At 52.4% G+C, this 17057-nt stretch overlaps 2 protein-coding genes across 6 annotated transcripts; one reads left to right on the top strand and one right to left on the bottom strand.

The window, feature by feature from the left end:
- Positions 1–5745: 5745 nt before the first annotated feature.
- On the bottom strand, positions 5746–11545 carry BCL2L12 (BCL2 like 12). Of its 3 annotated transcripts, none has more exons than XM_061172647.1 (8): positions 11445–11545; positions 11266–11325; positions 10653–10782; positions 10295–10437; positions 9133–9219; positions 8954–9045; positions 7832–8119; positions 5746–5957 (listed from the first exon to the last, which is right to left on the bottom strand). In XM_061172647.1, exons 3-8 carry the CDS (start codon positions 10757–10759, stop codon positions 5907–5909), a joined length of 768 nt encoding a protein of 255 aa, XP_061028630.1. In that variant the 5' UTR covers positions 10760–10782; positions 11266–11325; positions 11445–11545; the 3' UTR covers positions 5746–5906. The 3 variants fall into 3 exon arrangements, with proteins under 3 accessions (XP_061028630.1, XP_061028628.1, XP_061028629.1); XM_061172645.1 differs by having other exon boundaries at positions 10653–10767; XM_061172646.1 differs by lacking the exon at positions 11266–11325 and having other exon boundaries at positions 10653–10767.
- A 66-nt stretch (positions 11546–11611) lies between these two features.
- IRF3 (interferon regulatory factor 3) lies at positions 11612–16917 on the top strand. 3 transcript variants are annotated; one of them, XM_061172644.1, is made up of 8 exons: positions 11612–11803; positions 12668–12840; positions 13523–13694; positions 13781–13851; positions 14499–14685; positions 14789–15169; positions 16061–16176; positions 16685–16917. In XM_061172644.1, exons 2-8 carry the CDS (start codon positions 12676–12678, stop codon positions 16850–16852), a joined length of 1260 nt encoding a protein of 419 aa, XP_061028627.1. In that variant the 5' UTR covers positions 11612–11803; positions 12668–12675; the 3' UTR covers positions 16853–16917. The 3 variants fall into 3 exon arrangements, with proteins under 3 accessions (XP_061028627.1, XP_061028626.1, XP_061028625.1); XM_061172643.1 differs by having other exon boundaries at positions 11612–11872; XM_061172642.1 differs by lacking the exon at positions 11612–11803 and adding an exon at positions 12514–12561.
- The last annotated feature ends 140 nt before the right edge of the window (positions 16918–17057 follow it).

Here is a 17057-nt window from a genome sequence, read left to right as displayed (position 1 = left end):
TTAGCAATTGGGTGAAGAAGACGCCCATCAAAGTCGAGGGGCCCGCCCAGTCTGGCGTGCCGAACCCCGCCCCCATAAGTCGACCGGGATGGGAAAGACTGCCCGTCTGTCGCAAGAAGTGCGACTGATGATTGGGCAAAATCTACCGGGAGTTCCCGCCCCTACTCCCCAAGACCGCCTCAAAGCTTCCCGGCAGACCCTGCGCTAAGCGGACATCTTGAAATAGAGCTGTCTATCACCAAAATGACCCGCCTCTTCATAGCTGCTATTGGTTTATCAAATCTGTGACGTCAGGAGGCCTTTGGCCAGCCTCCGCCAAAGAGAAAAGAAGGCAGGGCTTTAGGCTCCAGCGATTGGCTCAAACGAACTGTCACTCATCGTCCATTCGGTGGCTTCTCACAGGCTGTGGGAAATCCAGGAGGAACGAGGGAGCTCGTGCCCATTTTCCTGAGGGAAAACTGAAGCGATGAGAGGCCCAAAGAGAGGGAGGTCGTGTCCGGGGTGCCGAAGCAAGTCAGGAATAGGACTCAGGCGTCGAGGCATTGAACCCCTAACCCTCTACTTAATTGTTCCAAGTTTTTTAAACCCAGTGACTCCGTTCAAGTCACTTGGCCTTTGCCAAATCCCACCCCTGCCGGGAACACCCACCCCCTTCGTCTGGCCAACTCCTATACGTCAGTCAGGGCACAGCTTAGTCGCCACCTTCTCCAGGAAGCTTTCCTGGACCTGCAGAAAAAGTTACTAGTTGAATGAAGATAAATGCAACTTGTGGAATGTATCCGTCACCCAGAAAGTTCCTTCACGACTCTTTCTAGTCAACATCTCCCCCACCCAACCCCAGAAGCAATCACTTTCTGTTTTGTGTCACTATAGTGCAGCTTTTCCGTTTCTAAAATTTCGTATAAATGGAATTATACAGTATGTGCTCTTTTGTGTCTGTCCCTCAGCATAATGTTTTTGAGATTCGTTCATGTCGCATATAATGGTTGTCCAATCCTTTTTACTGCTGAGGAGTATTCCATTGTATGGATGGATCACATTTTCCTGTTGATGGACATCTGGGTGGTTTTCATAGGGCTAGTATGAATAAAGTGGCTATGAACGATCATGTCCAGGTCCTTCTGTGGACGTACACTTTCGCTTCCCTTGGGTAAACCTAGGAGCACATGGCTGGGTCATAGGCTAGGTGTATGGGTTTTTTGTTTTGTTTTGTTTTTGTTTGGTTTTTTGGCCGCGCCATGCGGCATGCAGGATCTTACTTCCCCGACCATGGATCGAACCCGTGCCCCCCGCAGTGGAGGCACCGAGTCTTAACCACTGGACCGCCAGGGAAGTCCCCTAGGTGTATGTAAGAAACTGCCCAAAAGTTTCCCATGGTGTTCTACCATTTTGCATTCCCATCAGTGATGCAAGAGAGTTCTAGGTGCTCCACATCCCCTCCAGCACGTCATAAAATCAGTCTATAATTTTAATCACTCTTGTAGGTATGAAGAGATTATCTCCTGGTTTTGACTTGCATTGCCCTGACAGCCAGTGTTGTTCAGCATCGTTTCATGTGCTTATCGGCCATTTGTGTATTTTCTTTTGTAAAGTGTCTGCTCAAGTCTTTTGTGTATTTTTACAAACGGTGTTGTTTTCTTATTCACGAATCATAAACGTTCTTTATAGATTCTGGATACAGCTCTCTGTCAGGTATATCTACTTTTTTTTTTTCTTAATTTATTTATCTTATTTTTGGCTGCTTTGGGTCGTTGCTACAGCGCGCGGGCTTTCTTTTTAGTTGTGGCGAGCGGGGGCCACTCTTCACTGCGGTGCGCGGGCCTCTCACTGCGGTGGACTCTTGTTGCGGAGCACTGCCTCCAGGCACGTGGGCTCAGCAGTTGTGGCGCAGGGGCTTAGTTGCTCCGCGGAACGTGGGATCTTCCCGGACTAGGGCTCGAACCTGTGTGCCCTGCCTTGGCAGGCGGATTCCCAACCAATGTGCCACCAGGGAAGCCCGGTATATCTACTGAAAATTTTTCTCCCAGTCGGTCACCTATCTTTTCATTTTCTTAACGTTGCCTTTGAAAAGCAGAGAGTTTTTCATTTTGATGAATTCCATTTAATCGGTTATCTGAGCCCACGTCTTGACCCCTACATTGTATGTTGCATGGATCTTTTTTTTTTTTTTTTTCCTTTTCTATTTCTCCAAATGTTTCAGCAGGGTGTTTGTTTCTTTTTACCTTTTTTTTTTTCTGATTTCCAAGCATTTTAACCCAATCAATTACTTTTGCTCTGTGTTGCTATGAAGAACGAAAAATTGTAACAAACTCTCTACAACACTAGGAAATAACCTAATGTCATTGGGTATAGAGTACAGGGGAGAAGTCTGAGCTGGAGGCAAAACTGGGGGAGTCGTCAGAGTCAAATTCTGCATTTTCCAAGATGGCAGCCACATGGGACAACTGAGCAATGGACCATGGCAAGTCTCAACTGAGATTTGCTATGGCTGTAAAACACACACCAGATTCTGAAGACTTCACGTAAAAAAAGAATCTATAATATATCATTAATATTTTTTATATTGATTACATGTTGAAATGATTCTATTTTGGATAAATGGGGTAAATAAAAATTATTGTTAAAATTAATTTAACTGTTACCTTTTACTTTGCTTTAATGGGGCTACTAGTGTATTCTAAATAACACATGTGGTTCATATTATATTTCTATTGGCCAGTGCTGCACTAGGTCACGGAATGGACAAGAGCACCGGGGAGTTGGTGTGATTAGAAGTGTGGTTAGAGGGACTCCCCTGGCAGTCCAGTGGTAAAGAATCCGCCTTCCAATGCAGGGGATGCGGGTTCGATCCCTGGTTGGGGAACTAAGATCCCACATGCTGCGGGTCAACTAAGCCCGCGCGCCTCAACTAGAGAGCCCACGTGCCACAAAACTACAGAGCCCACGCGCTCTGGAGCCTGCGTGCCACACCTAGAGAGAGAAAACGCACACGCTGCAACTAGAGAGAAGCCCGCGCACCGCAATGAAGATCCCGCATGCCACAACTAAGACCCAACGCAGCCAAAAATTTAAAAAATAAAATAAAAAAAAAGAAGTGTGGCTAGAAGACCTGAGTCAAACTGGAGAGTCAAGTGTCCACGAGCTGCGATGGTAGAAACTTACATCTCTCGCTAAACTGGAACTCGGTCCTTCCTTCAACTGAGAATTTGGGCAACACATCAAAATAGGATTAGCTCCTGTGCCTGGTTCCGCAATATAAATCACAGAGGTTTGCATGTCACATGACAGTTGCTGTAGATACTCCTGTGGTGAGCAGGATTCTAAGATGGCCCCCATGATCTCTGCCCCCTGGTGTTACATACCAAGGAGTAGGTTGTGTTATATGACAAAGGAGATGGATGTCACTCCCTTGATTATGTGATCTTATATGGCAAGGGTGAAGGGAGTTTGTGGATGACATTAAGGCTTCAAATTGGTTAATTCTTTTAATTAATTAATTAATTAATTAATTAATTAATTTAGCTGTGCCGGGTCTTAGTTGCGGCATTCGGGATCTAGTTCCCTGACCAGGGATCGAACCTGAGCCCCCTGCATTGGGAGAGCAGAGTCTTAACCGCTGGACCACCCGGGAAGTCCCTCAAATTGGTTAATTTTAAATTCATCAAAAGGGAGATTTTCCTGGGTGGGCCTGACTTAATCAGGTGAGGCCACACTGATTGTCCTGCTAAAACCACGTGCACTGGGAAGAGGCCCCCGAGCCTCAGATGAGATTGAAGCTGAAACCTTGATAGCAGCATAGTCACATCCTGAGCCAAGCACCCCGCTAAGCTGCACCTGCGCCCCTGACCACAGAAACTGAGATTAGTGTGTTATTATAAGCCACTAAATGTATATGACTTGTTACGGTAATAACTAATCTGCCTCCAAATGTCATTCCTGTTCTATTTAGAAATCATGGTTATGAGACCCACCCTAGGTGTTTTTAATGAATGTGTTAATGAGGAGGCATGCCTATTATTATTTTTTAAATTTATTTTTAATTTATTTTTGGCTGCGTTGGGTCTTCATTGCAGTGTGTGGGCTTCTCATTGCAGTGGCTTCTCTTGTTGTGGAGCACGGGCTCTAGGCACACAGGCTTCAGTAGTTGTGGCACACGGGCTCAGTAGTTGTGGCTCGCAGGCTCTAGAGCGCAGGCTCAGTAGTTGTGGTGCACGGGCTTAGTTGCTCCACGGCATGTGGGATCTTCCCGGACAAGGGCCCGAACCCGTGTCCCCTGCATTGGCAGGCGGATTCTTAACCACTGTGCCACCAAGCCTGGCATGCCTATTATTAGGCCAGTGATTTTTATATTAATCTTGAAAGCTTTGGGACTTCCCTGGTGGCGCAGTGGTTAAGAGGCCGCGCTCCCAATGTAGGGGCCTGGCTTTGATCCCTGGTCAGGGAAAGAGATCCCAGATGCATGCCACAACTAAGAGTTCGCATGCTACAACTGCAAACTAAGGGGCCTGCATGCGGCAACTAAGGAGCCCGCCTGCCGCAACTACAGACCCGGCGCAACCAAATAAAATAAATAAATATTTTTAAAAAAATCTTGAAAGCTTTATTTCCACATACACTCGATTCTTATTATTTGTGCTAGTTACATCCTATAATGTCGCTGTGAACACTGAACTGGCAAACACCGAGCCATTGATCCTGGGGGAGATACAGGGTCAGGCTCCCACGAGCATCTTGTCACAACACTTTTGCCAACCCATCAACATATAATCAGGTTTTCTGTGTGTTTTCTGTTTAAAGACACGTTATTTAATGTAGAGTTGGTCCATTCTCAGTGATCTCACGGGCAACAGCAGTGTAACAAAAATTATCTACAATGAAGCTTGTCTAATTGAGGCACATCGCAGCCTTCGTGCACTTAGGAACGCTAGCCAGCACTCCAGCGCTATGCTTGGGGCCCTTTCAAACAGCGAAATCACCACAAAAAAGCACAGAAATGTGAAAAATGTGCCACTAAATAGACTGCAGAAAGGACGCTTGTATACAGTGTGAGATCTGAAACAAGAAGGCGCGTTGCCTCGCCTGATCTGAGCTGAAAGGTGCCCACAGGGCCAGTCAGATCCTTTGCTGCTCTGAACACAAGCATGCCTCCCAACAACTGCGAAAGCACGTGAGTATTAGTTTGTGGACTACAAATAAATGTTCGCGAGTAGGTGAATTCGAAAAATACAGAATCCGCGAATACTGAGGCTCGACTGTAATTGGCTTCCTTTGTGATCCTGTGCGTTTCATTTTAGGCATTTACAAACATAATTCGGTGAAGGGGGTGACAGCCCTAAAAAGGTGACAAATTTCTGGCGGACAGGCAGATGAGGAGAAACCAGCAAAAAAGGCTCAGAAGGAGCTGTGTGAAGAGAAAAATGAGAAGAGGGTGGTGTTCTGGATGTCTTGTGAAGAAAGATCATAGCTTTCTTCTGGAAATAGCTAGAAAGACTCCAGGACTATCAACACAGGATTAGGTGGAATAAATAAATCATGCAATAGGGGAAAAATATAATTAGCTGGAATCATATTTACAGGTATCCTCAAATATGCTGTATATTTAGGTGACAGGTGCTTGTAGGTACCCCAAATATTTCTGGAATGAATGAATTGGTTCTTTCCTCAATTTATAAACCAGAGAGGTCTCCGAACCGAATCTCCTCTACTTAGAACTTTAGTTCTTGAGTGAAAGGACAAATCATTAAATACTTTAAAAAGTTTTTAATGTCAAAACATTTTAAACTTTTTTTTTTTGGCAAAAACAGAGAGGGTGGGCACCACCCCACAGCCCTGAGTGGAGTAGGAAGGCTTGGAAAAAGAGTGCAGGGACATGAGGTCCAATCTTGTAGCAGCTTCCAAGGAAAAGCTCAGTCCAGGGGTAAGTTCAAGTCCACAGGTGAAACTGCCAGGATGCCCCCCTGGAAGGGAAAAGTGGCAGAGCCCCATGAGCAGAGAGGCGTCCTCCACTCACAGCAGCATCCACACCAGCCCAGTGAGAGGAGAGACGGGGAAGGCAAGGAACCAGAGAGGGGGAGGGGAAAGAGACCCAGAGAGGGGTGGACAGGATGAGGGATGGAGACCCCAAGAAAGGCTCAGAGACTCGGGGTGGATGGGAACAGAGTCCTAGAAGGGGCGGGGGGAGACAGAGCCCCAGCGGGGGTGGACAGAGACTCAAAGAAGGGGAACAAACAGAGTCCTGGAGCTTTAATGATAAAGAGCCCTGGCTTTGTGTTAAAGCCCTAATTCCAATCCCCCACCCTGCATAAGTGACTTTCCCTCAGTCTCCATAAAACTAGGATAATAATCGAATCCCATAAGGTTGTTGTGGGGTTTCAATGGGATCATTCCACTAAAGTCCTTGGCTGAGTACCTGGCCAAGCTTACCCATTATCATTCCTTAACAAATAAAATGATTTTACAAATAAACCAGCTTCTGCTCTGAGCTACAGACACTAATATCGACTGTCCCGTCATCATCTTGCTTTGAGGTCTCAGGGGTCTCTCTCCCTTAACTGGATCACCTCCGATCACCTCTGCCTCTTCCCCAAACCTGCTCCCCACCTTCCCCTCCACTCTGCTCTTCCTGGTCCCAGAGGACATCAGATGTAGCCCTGCAGCTGCTCAGGCCAGCATCTTTGGCATCATCCTTGACTCCTGTCTCCCATCCACTCCATGAGCAAAATCTGTCAGGTCTACCTCCAAATTAAATCCAGAATTCTCTACTATCCCTACCCTGGTCTGATCCACCCTCACCTTCTCCCTGGACCAGCCCAGTCACCCCCTTGGGTCTTTGCCCTCTACAGTATTTGCCCCCTACAGTATTCTCCACACGGCCGCCAGAGGGCACCTGTGACCACCCAAGACAGCTCACATCCGTCTACTCTGAGCCCTCCTAGGACTCCTGGCTCACTGAGTCAAAGTGCAAGTTCTTACCTTGACCACAAGGCCTAAAGCCTTGCATGATCTGGCCGCTCCTCCTGCTTTCATCTCCCACCCTCTCCCCCTCACTAACCCTGCTCCAGCCCTATTGGCTGTCTCTCTGCTCCTCAAACGCACCTAGCCAGCTCCTGCCAGTCTATGAAGCAATGCTTACATTCTGAGAGCCTGGCAGTGATGAGGCAGGTAAGGGAGATGGTGCCCATTGAGCGGCGTGAGATTGGTATTCAGAGAGATGGGGACAGTTGCCTAGGTCACACAGCCAGTACACAGGAGCTTAATCCAGCTCTGAGCCCAGCACTGGATTTAAAGCGGTGAGCAAGCAAGGTAAGGTGGGATGGTGTGGAGGTGGCTGCGATTTTAAATGGGGATCAGGGAAGGGCTCGCTGAGAGTGATACCTGAGCAGAGGGGCAGAGGAAGCAAGGCAGGGAGATACCAGGCAAAGGGCATTCCCGCAGGCAGTGCTGCACAGGCAGACAGTCACCAGATAATCACATAAATGTCAAGTACTTACAAGGATGATCCCATTTTAATCCTCACAATAACCCTTTGAGGTAGGTATACAATTCTCCTCCCTTTACGGATGAGGAAACTTGTTTCTAGCTCATAACTGTTAGTGTATACCAGAGTGGTTTAAGTTGGGCATAGCATCTGCACTGATCACTACAGTGCCTCGTGTACATTAGGTGCTCAATAAACACGAAACGGATGAATGGTGGAGCTGGGAGAACACCCGTGATGTCTGAAAGGCAGCCTAAGAGCCTCCCCGCCCACCCCCCCCACCCCCAATACACACACATACAATTACAATTACAGTTAGGTAAAGGGAAGCCCAGAGAGGCTTTAGCGGCTCACCCAGCCCCCGTGGGCCTGGATCCAGGGCGCAAAGCTGTGCACGTGCTCTACGCTGAGACCGGCCAGGGTGCCCCCCAGCCTGGCCACGCGCCGGCTCAGCTCCATGGCCAGGGCCAGGCGGGCCAGAGGCTCCGGGGAAGGCGGTGGGGGCCCGGGGCACGGCAGCGAGGGGAGTGCTTGGCTTGGGCGAGGGTTGCCCTCCCGGCTAGAGAAGAGCTCCACTAGGCGGCTGAAGGAACCGGCGGAGAGGCGGGCCAGCTTGCGCCGCAGGGCGGGGTCTGAGGCCAGCTGTGGGGCGGGGAGGGGAAGAGGCAGGGTCTGCCTCAGTCACACCCTCGTAGCCAGCCAATGGGAGGCTGGGAGGCGTGGCTTCAAGCAAGCTCTAGATACAACTGACGCCCTAAGCCACGCCCCTATCCAGCACATCTGCCAATCACAAACGAGACTATATGATCTCGGCCAAACTACTCACAGCAAGATGGCCTAGAACCGGAGAAGCCAAGCCACGCCCCTGCCAAGGCCTCGACAGCCAATCAGGACCAAGCCCTGTATTAGCTGTGTTCTAGCATGCTAACATTCTAGCCACGCCCCTGTGGGCTTCCCCGAAGGCCAGGCCAGTGACTACGGCAACCTTGCCTTCTACCAGACAATGAATATTATAAGGCCATACACTTTGCCCAAGCTCCTGACCCAACCTGATTCCAGGACAGAGTCACAAGCCACACTCCCTCCGGCAGTCCATTTCCCCCATGTTCTAAGCAACGTCCCTATATAGTCAATCAGGGCTTCAGATTTTAGACAGCTGTCTTCAAGCTACCCACTCCTCCCTTTCCCATCACCATACATTCCCTTCCTGCCTCACCTCGTCCAATCTCCTTCCTAGAACAGTTTCTGGTGGCCACACCCCTCTGCCTTCAGGCCACGCCCCTTTGACGATCAAAGAACGTCACTAATTTAAGGTATTGCCCTGGCTTACCTGTCACTCACCCCTTCACTGAAGCCTTGTCCCACCTTCTCCCCACCTGACCATCCAATGAGAATGCAAATCCAGCTTCAAGTCCCAGTGCGGAACCATGCCGCAACTCCTATCCTAGCTAAGGGATGGAACAGACCGCCCATCACCTTCTGGTTGATGACTTCTGCCTCTTCCTCCAGCAAGGCCACCAGCTTTCGCAGCAGGGCTTCCTTCTCTGTGGGTGCGTGACCCTGTAATTCTGGGGGGCAGAAGAGAATTTGGCTGGGGGCAGAACCGTGGCGACCCTTCTACCCTCATCCTTCTCCAGGGCCCTTCTGCACCTCACCTGGGCTAGGTGGGGATTTCAGTTGCTCTTGGACCAGCTGTTCCAGCCGCTGGGCCACCAGGGCATAGAAATCTGGAGTAGCTGGGCCTGGGATGAAAAGAGCCAATGATGGGTCTTCAGGACATAAGGAACTTAGGGATTCTCTCCTCCCAACCACCTTGCCAGGTAGCAATGATTTCCATTTCAGAATGGGATAAATTGAGGCCCAGTGAGCAAACTTGGTAAAAGACCCTTTTACTTTTCCCCAAATTGGACTTCGAATGTTTGAGCCGAACTGGACCTTGAAGATTATCCCATCTAAGGAAGGCAAACACATGGCACTCCAGCTATTACCAATCTATCCCTTGCCCATTTCAGGCAACAACTCATCACAGAACTCTTCTCCCCAGCTGTGAAATCCTCTCCAAGCGAGCACTCCCAGGAGCCATTGCTAGTCTATCCAGTATCACGTATGAGAAGAAACCTACTGGTCACTCTTGATCAAGTCCAGTATCCACCGCCCCCCCATTCCTACTTTGCTACTGGAGAAAAGGATTCATGTAACCAAAACAGCCAGGGAATTGTGACTGGAAATCAGGTTTCCTGCTTCCCTAATGGGGGCACTGGTGGCTACAAAAGTCTTAGGGGCAAGGAAGCATGTGTGGAAAGAGAGAGATAACAAATAGAAAGGCACCAAAACGAAGTGAGGGAGTGGCATGGACATATATACACTACCAAATGTAAAATAGCTAGCTAGTGGGAAGCAGCCGCATAGCTCAGGGAGATCAGCTCGGTGCTTTGTGTCCATCTAGAGGGGTGGGATAGGGAGGGTGGGAGGGAGACGCAAGAGGGAGGGGATATAGGGATATATGTATACATATAGCTGATTCACTTTGTTATACAGCAGCAACTAACACAACATTGTAAAGCAATTATATTCCAATAAAGATGTTTAAAAAAAAAAGAAAAGAAAAGAAAGAAAGAAAGGCACCAAAAGCCCTCCTGAAGCCTGCTCACAGAATTGACAGTTAGTAAACCAACTGGGGGTCGGGGGTGAGGGTAGGTGCTGGAGATCCCCCACAGCTACCCCCTTAGCTGAGTGATCTTGAACTAGTTCCTTATCCTCTCTGTGCTTTAAGAATCAAAGCTGCCAGTTCTTGGGTGATCGAGGGAAATCTCTTACCAGGCTCTGAACCATAGCATGGCCGGAGGGGCAGGGAGCAAGGCCGAGGGGACTCAGGGGGAACTGCTCCTCGCCCCAGGGAGCAGGGAAGATATCTTCGAAGGCGGCTCAGGAAGTCTGTTGGCTCCTCTTGGGCAGGGCTCCTGGGGAAGGGGACCTCAGAGAGTGATTCCAAAGGCCCTTTGCAAGCAGTCCCTTTGTCCTCCCACTGAGGGCCTTTCCCTGCAACCCCCAGGACAAGGAGTGGAGCCAGATATAAAGAGGGGGGGAAAGGAGACAGACTGAGTCCAGGAGCAGGAGTTTGAGAGGGGCCCACCCCAAATGCCGTTCCCGGAGGGAAGAGGGCAACTCCTCTTACCTGGGTGGGGTCGGAATGGGAGACCCCGCAGCCTCACTCCGCCTTAGGAAGGCAGCTAGGACCCTCAGCGTGTCCTCTCGGAGCCCCAGCTCTTCCGAGCCTGCCATGGGGGCACCTGTGAGAGAGGGAGCTGGAGGATGGGCTCCAGGGTTCAGCGGGAAGTAGAGGCTGGGGGCCCAAATTCCTAGTCCCCGCATGAGGAGGGGACCAGGACTTGTGAGTCCCCAAAGAGGGAAGGGGCTGAGGGTCTGCATTCCCAGGTCCTTTACGGGAGTTGGGGGTCTGGGGGCCCAGACGCTTAAGTCTCCAGATGGAGAAGAGGGATGAGGAGGAAGACACCTTGATCCTGGGAGAGGAGAAAGCTGGGGATCCGGATTCTTGGGTCTAAGGGAGGAGGGGCTGGGGGCCTGGACTCTTGAGTTTTCGGAGAAGGGGGCTGGGGGTGTGAACTCTTGAGTCTAAGAGAGAAGGGGGCGGGGGCCTCAGACTTCTGAGTCCCAGAGGGAGAAGGAGGCTTGGGGACTTCTTGATTCTGAAGGTATATGCCAAGCTGCTCACGTCCGTAGAGGGTCGAGAACTACCAATCCCAGCAGGCTTCATAGCAAACACTCACCTCCGTCCGTTACTGGTTCGCCGCGCAGCCTGCTGGGAGGTGTAGTTCCACTCTCTGAGGCTAGAATTTGGGGGACCCAGGACACTCGGATGTCGGAGAAGCGGGACTGAGTTGCCCCGTTCTGGATCCCGGCTCCCTCTCTTCCCTCCTCACCTAGCCCTCGCTAACGTCTCGCTCACCTGGTCCCGGGCCCCGCCGCCGCCACCTCCTCCACTGAACTTGTATAAACTTTCTTTTCTTAGTTGAACTTTCCCGCGCCTGCGCCCTGGGCCAGGTTGGTGACGGCCCAAACGTAGAGGGGCGGAGCGTTGGGTCCCGCCTAATTTGCATGTGACGTTCCCAGCATGCCCGCGGTCGGAAGGCCTAAAAAAGGCATGGGGTTGGGGGGCGGCGCCCCTGCTTATCGAGCAGTCTCTTTGGTTTTGGAGTCACCCAAACGACGGTGAAGTCGTTTTTATTTCAGGAAATCGATAGAAAAGGAAGCCCCACCTCTAAAGCTCAGCTGACAGGAAGTGGGGTGCAGCTGAGAGTTCGAGAGGTACGAGACCCCAAAGACAGGCGTAGCTGGGGCAGTCGGCGCGCCCGACCCACCACATAGGAAACATAGGTAACTGGCGAGTAGGTGGCGCCCAGAAGTGAGGAATCGGAGAAAGGATGGGTCTACCCTGCCAGTGGAGAAGGGGGGTTGTGTAGTCTGGGGGAAAGTGAAGCAAGAAGGAAAAAAGTGAAGCAATGACTGGCGCCGAGATCGGCTGTAAAAAAAGCAAACGTAGAAAAAGTAGTGGAGAGGAGGGAAGCGGAGGCGTCTACACTGGGGGATCTAGGGGAGAGATCGACGGGACTCTGAGAATGGGAGGCAGTCCACTCTAGAAAGTGGGGACGTGCCCTGGAGGAGGGAAGCTGTCTGTCTGGGAGGGATTGTGGATGGTCTGCGGTGGGAATGGGTGAGGGGATCATCGGGACGGGGGGGGAACTGTGGAAGGGGGTCTACCTTGGGGTAACTGCGGCAGGTAGCGGTCTACAGGTCACTAGCGTCTGCACTGCAATAACTAGAGGGAGGGCTCTACCTTGGAAGTGGGAGTACCTGCCTTGGGTGATGTGGGGGGAAGGAGGGGCTTTCAGTGGAAGAGGGAAGGTCTACACGGGCGCAATTGAGGGAGGTAGAGGTATCTACACAGAAGAAGCTGGGGAAAGGAGGGGGGTGTAAAATGGGCTTGGGAGGGAGTTCTCGCTGAATTAGAAAGCCTCGCTGGAGGATGGGAGAAGGTCTCCTGTTGGTACCCCAGGAAAATATAGGTGAGAGACCTGCGCCGTGGCCCGTGAGGGAGGTCTGGGTGCGGAACCCCCGGACGGGGTGGCCCTGGGAGGCCGCCTGTGCCTAGGACCTGTTCTCTGCGCGCAGGCCGGACCATGGGAACACAAAAGCCTCGTATCCTGCCCTGGCTGGTATCTCAGCTGGACCAGGGGCAGCTGGAGGGCGTGGCCTGGCTGGATGAGAGCCGCACGCGCTTCCGCATCCCTTGGAAGCACGGCTTGCGGCAGGATGCCCAGCTGGAAGACTTCGGCATTTTCCAGGTGCGGGCGCGCCGGGCGAGCTGGACTCCGAGGGGGCGGGGTGGACTCCGAGGGGGCGGGGTGGACTCCGAGGGGCGGGGCCTAGAAGGCGGGATTAGCAAGCTTGGAGAGGCCCGCTCTTATTCTGACAGACTGAGATGGGTGGAGTTAGAACGGGAAGGGGTGAAGTTAGTAGGATCCACGGACTGGTGTCGGAGAGCAGTCAGGATTAGAGCTGCCAGGTTCCGGTAATAGAATCGGGAAAGTGAAGGAAATGCATCCTGCGGAGTTCGGGGCCCCCGGAGTGGGGTAGAATTTCTGGGGGCCGGTCTTGGAATATTAGAGGCGAGACTTGGCCCTGAAACTGAGGTTTCTTACCACCAAATTAGGATACACCGGTGGTGGTAAGCCGAGTTAGAGTGCGAGGGGGCGGGGTTATTACAGAGGGTGTCCTGGGGCAGGTTGGTGGCAGAGTTAGACACCCATTAGGACCTGGAAGGCTGGCTTAGAAAGCAAAGGTGTTTGAAGGGTGGTGGTAGGGGGATTCGGGGCGCAGAGAATCTGAGAGTTTGGGGATGGAACCTTGCCAAGTTAGAACGTGTCGGGGGGAGGACGATGTTAGGACAAGAGGAGACACGGTTGGGACCCCTGGGGCAAGGTCTAAGTCATCCTCTCCACTATCTTGGTACCACTGGTCCCCTAGGCCTGGGCTGAGGCCAGCGGTGCCTACACTCCTGGGAAGGATAAGCCCGACCTGCCCACCTGGAAGAGGAATTTCCGGTCTGCCCTGAATCGGAAGGAAGCGTTGCGTTTAGCAGAGGACCACAGCAAGGACCCCCACGACCCGCACAAGATCTATGAGTTTGTGACCTCAGGTGTGCTGGAAGTGAGGCTTCACTTAGAGGGATGGGATTTCGAGTGTCCCCGGCGCCCCCACTCCACTCCCCACCTTTCTCCACAGGAGTTGGGGACTTATCTGAGCCAGACACCTCTCTAGACACCAATGGCAGATACAGTACCTCTGATATCCAGGTAAGAATGCGCCCCGACCATCCTGCTCTCAGTCTCTGCCCCATCCCCTCTTTGCGTCCTCATGGGCCTATTCAGGCCTCATCTTCTTCCCCTGGACCATCACCCCAGGCTCCATTCTCTCCCTTGCAGTCTGTCCCCAACCTGACTCAGTGCTGACCCTGTCCCCCCACCCCCTGCCCACAGCCCTCCGTGGCTTCTCAGCATCCTCAGGAGAAAATTCAGAGCTTTCAGCAGGCATTCAAGGCCCTAATCCACCTTTCTAGGATTTAATAGCTTTCCTCCCTGTGCAGGGTTCTCTCAGTGTTTTGGGAACTCAGAACCTCTCTATCCTTGATCTTGCCGATGTCTGTGCCAGGGGAAGTCCCCTCTGAAATTCTTCCCAGCCCTCTCTGCCCAGGTCTTGCTTGCAGAGAGCCAGATCCTTGGGTGGAATTAGCTGCTCCCCTCAGGCCACTGTAGTGCCCGGCATACATCAAAGCTGTACTTATTTTACTGTCTGTGCCCCAGGTTAGAAGCCCCTTGAGGGCAAAGCTCAGGTCTGTCTCCTCTCTGGGTCCCCACATCGCTGAGCACAAAGCTTGGTCCATGGAAAGTCTCCAGAAAAGGCTGTGGAAATACCTGGATCCTTTTTTTTTTTCCCTCTCCAGGAAGACATTCTGGAGAAGTTACTGAGTGACATGGACTTGGCCCCAGATGGAGGGCCCTCAAGTCTGACCATGGCCCCTGAGAACCCCCCTCAGCTCTTGCTGAGCCCCAACTTAGATGTCCCTGCTCCTTGCCCAAAGCCGGGACCCCCTGAAAACCCACTGAAGCAGCTGTTGGTGAGCGAGGAAGGTGAGCGCCCGCTGCGGGGTGGGAGGGGTCAGGGCTGGGCCGCAAGCCCCCTGACGCTCCCTCGTCCTCTCTCCCCCTTCACATTACTCCTGCTGCTGCTCAGAGTGGGAGTTCGAGGTGACCGTCTTCTACCGGGGCTGCCAAGTCTTCCAGCAGACTGTCTTCTGCCCAGGGGGCCTGCGGCTGGTGGGATCAGAAGCAGGGGACAGGACACTGCCTGGACAGCCGATAAGACTGCCAGACCCCGCGGCGTCCCTGACAGACAGGGGCGTGACAGGCTACGTGCAGCGGGTGCTGAGCTGCCTGGGCGGGGGACTAGCTCTGTGGAGGGCAGGGCAGTGGCTCTGCGCCCAGAGGCTGGGGCACTGCCATGTGTACTGGGCCGTGGGCGAGGAACTCCTCCCCAGCAGTGGTCACAGGCCTGACGGTGAGGTGCCCAAGGACAGGGAAGGAGGCGTGTTCAACATGGGGCCCTTCATAGCAGGTGAGTGAGGCGGGGCCTCAGCTCTGCTGTGGAAACGGCAGGCAATGGTGGTTAAAAACTCTGGGGTCAGGAGGTTTGGGATCAAATTCAGACCCTGCTGCTCTGCTTGTGGTTGAACCTGTGGGGAGAAGGACTGGACTGCCCTGAACCTGTGGAGTCTGAGGACTGTCTCCTCTCTCTCACCTGCCCGGAGCTGGCAGGAGGCACAGGGCCCAGCGTACAGAAGGTGCTTCGGGGAATTAGCTGCCATAGTCGTCATCATTTATTACAATTATGGTGGAAAGACAGATGCAGGAGAAAGAAATCCTTTAGGGCTTTGCTCTCCAAACAGACCTTTCTGCAATGATGCAAATGCTCTGTATTTCCACTGCCCAATATGGTATCCACTAGCTACGTGTGGCTACTGAGTACTTAGGTGAGGTGAGTGCAAATGAGGAAGTGAGTTTTTTAAGTTTTATTTGATTTTAATTAGATACAATTAAAACTTAAATAGCCATCGTGGCTAATGGCTACATATTGGACAGCATGGCCTTGAAGGGTTAAAGAGCAGTAACCACCAACCACCTTATACTCCAGATCACTGAGCATCCTTGGGGGAGTGGACTCCCCTCCTGGGCCTGTTTCCCCATCCAAATGCTGAGGCTCCGGGAGGTGTGCGGGGAGGCCTACCTTCCAGCCCAGCCCTGATGGAAGGGAGGAGGAACATTTCAGCTTGTGCCAGAACAGGAGGGACTTCCCCCAAATCAACAGCCCCCTGGTCATGGTGGCAGAGACATGTTGTGAGCTTTAGATCAGGGAAGAAGATGAGGATGTTACTGAGGTTTTCGGGGAGCAGGGAGGGGCAGGTAGAGGGTCTTCTTCCCATCCCTGACTAGGTTCCTGGGCCCCCAGATCTGATTGCCTTCATCGAAGGAAGCAGACGCTCACCACGCTACACTCTCTGGTTCTGCGTGGGGCAGTCATGGCCCCAGGACCAACCATGGATCAAGAGGCTCGTGATGGTCAAGGTACTGCAGCCCCAGGCTCCTGGAGCTGAGGGGTAGATCCTAAAAGGGAGGAGGTTGCTTCTGGGAACTACAATTCCCACAGTCCCCTCGGAGAAACTACAACTTCTAAGAGTCTCTGCAAGTACCAGTTCCTCCTCAGGAGCTTCTGGTGTCCCTCCCACGGCCTCACCCCCAAAGCCTATTTTGCGTTCTCCCAACCACGTGGAAGTTGGTGGACTGCAAGTCCTAGCAGGCTGGGTGAGGTACTACAGCTCCCAGGAGTCCTTCTCATCACAAGCTGCTCGGCTCTAGCTTCCAGGAACCCCTCAGCAGCCTCAGCCCTAAGAACCATTTTTGGCCTCCCTTGGTGGTGAATATGGGGAAAACTGTAACGCCCAGCAGCCCTGGGCCTAACGGTTCATCCTGGGTTACAGTGGGGGCTGTCGGGAATTGTAGTCTACTCAACCCATCCCTGACAGTAGATGGTGCTGGGTGTTTCCCCTGACTGTTTCTCCCCCACCTCCCTCAGGTTGTCCCCATGTGCCTCAGAGCCCTGCTAGACATGGCGCGGGTAGGGGGTGCCTCCTCCCTGGAGAACACTGTGGACCTTCACATTTCCAACAGCCACCCACTCTCCCTCACCTCGGACCAGTACAAGGCCTACCTCCAGGACCTGGTCGAGGACATGGACTTCTAGGTCACTGGGGAGGCCCGAGCCCTCAGCTTCCACATCAACCAATAAACTGGTTCCGGCCATGGTCATCACTTGTCTGTCTGGTGTTCACTGTCCCTGGGCCAGCCCTGACCCACGTTGGGAGTTATTCCTTCTTAAGGCCCGTTTATCCATCTGTGCAAGCCACTCATATCCTAGGTGCTCACTGCATAAAGGCCAGGCACCATGC

The sequence above is a fragment of the Eubalaena glacialis genome, chromosome 18 (assembly GCF_028564815.1).
Source record: "Eubalaena glacialis isolate mEubGla1 chromosome 18, mEubGla1.1.hap2.+ XY, whole genome shotgun sequence".
NCBI lineage: Eukaryota > Metazoa > Chordata > Mammalia > Artiodactyla > Balaenidae > Eubalaena > Eubalaena glacialis.
Note: the sequence above shows the minus strand (reverse complement) of the source record. Positions and strands in the feature narration are given on the sequence as shown.

Bases quoted from the DNA above. Each gene is read 5' to 3' on its own strand.
- BCL2L12 (XM_061172647.1), bottom strand. From the start codon at position 10,759: ATGGCAGGCTCGGAAGAGCTGGGGCTCCGAGAGGACACGCTGAGGGTC. The intron at 9,046-9,132 runs GTGAGGTGCAGA...TCTGCCCCCCAG, and splicing joins GAAATCCCCACCTAGCCCAG to AATTACAGGGTCACGCACCC. The intron at 8,120-8,953 runs GTGATGGGCGGT...CCCGCCCCACAG, and splicing joins CAGAAGTCATCAACCAGAAG to CTGGCCTCAGACCCCGCCCT.
- IRF3 (XM_061172642.1), top strand. From the start codon at position 12,522: ATGGGAGAAGGTCTCCTGTTGGTACCCCAGGAAAATATAG. The intron at 12,841-13,522 runs GTGCGGGCGCGC...CTGGTCCCCTAG, and splicing joins AAGACTTCGGCATTTTCCAG to GCCTGGGCTGAGGCCAGCGG. The intron at 13,695-13,780 runs GTGTGCTGGAAG...CTTTCTCCACAG, and splicing joins CTATGAGTTTGTGACCTCAG to GAGTTGGGGACTTATCTGAG.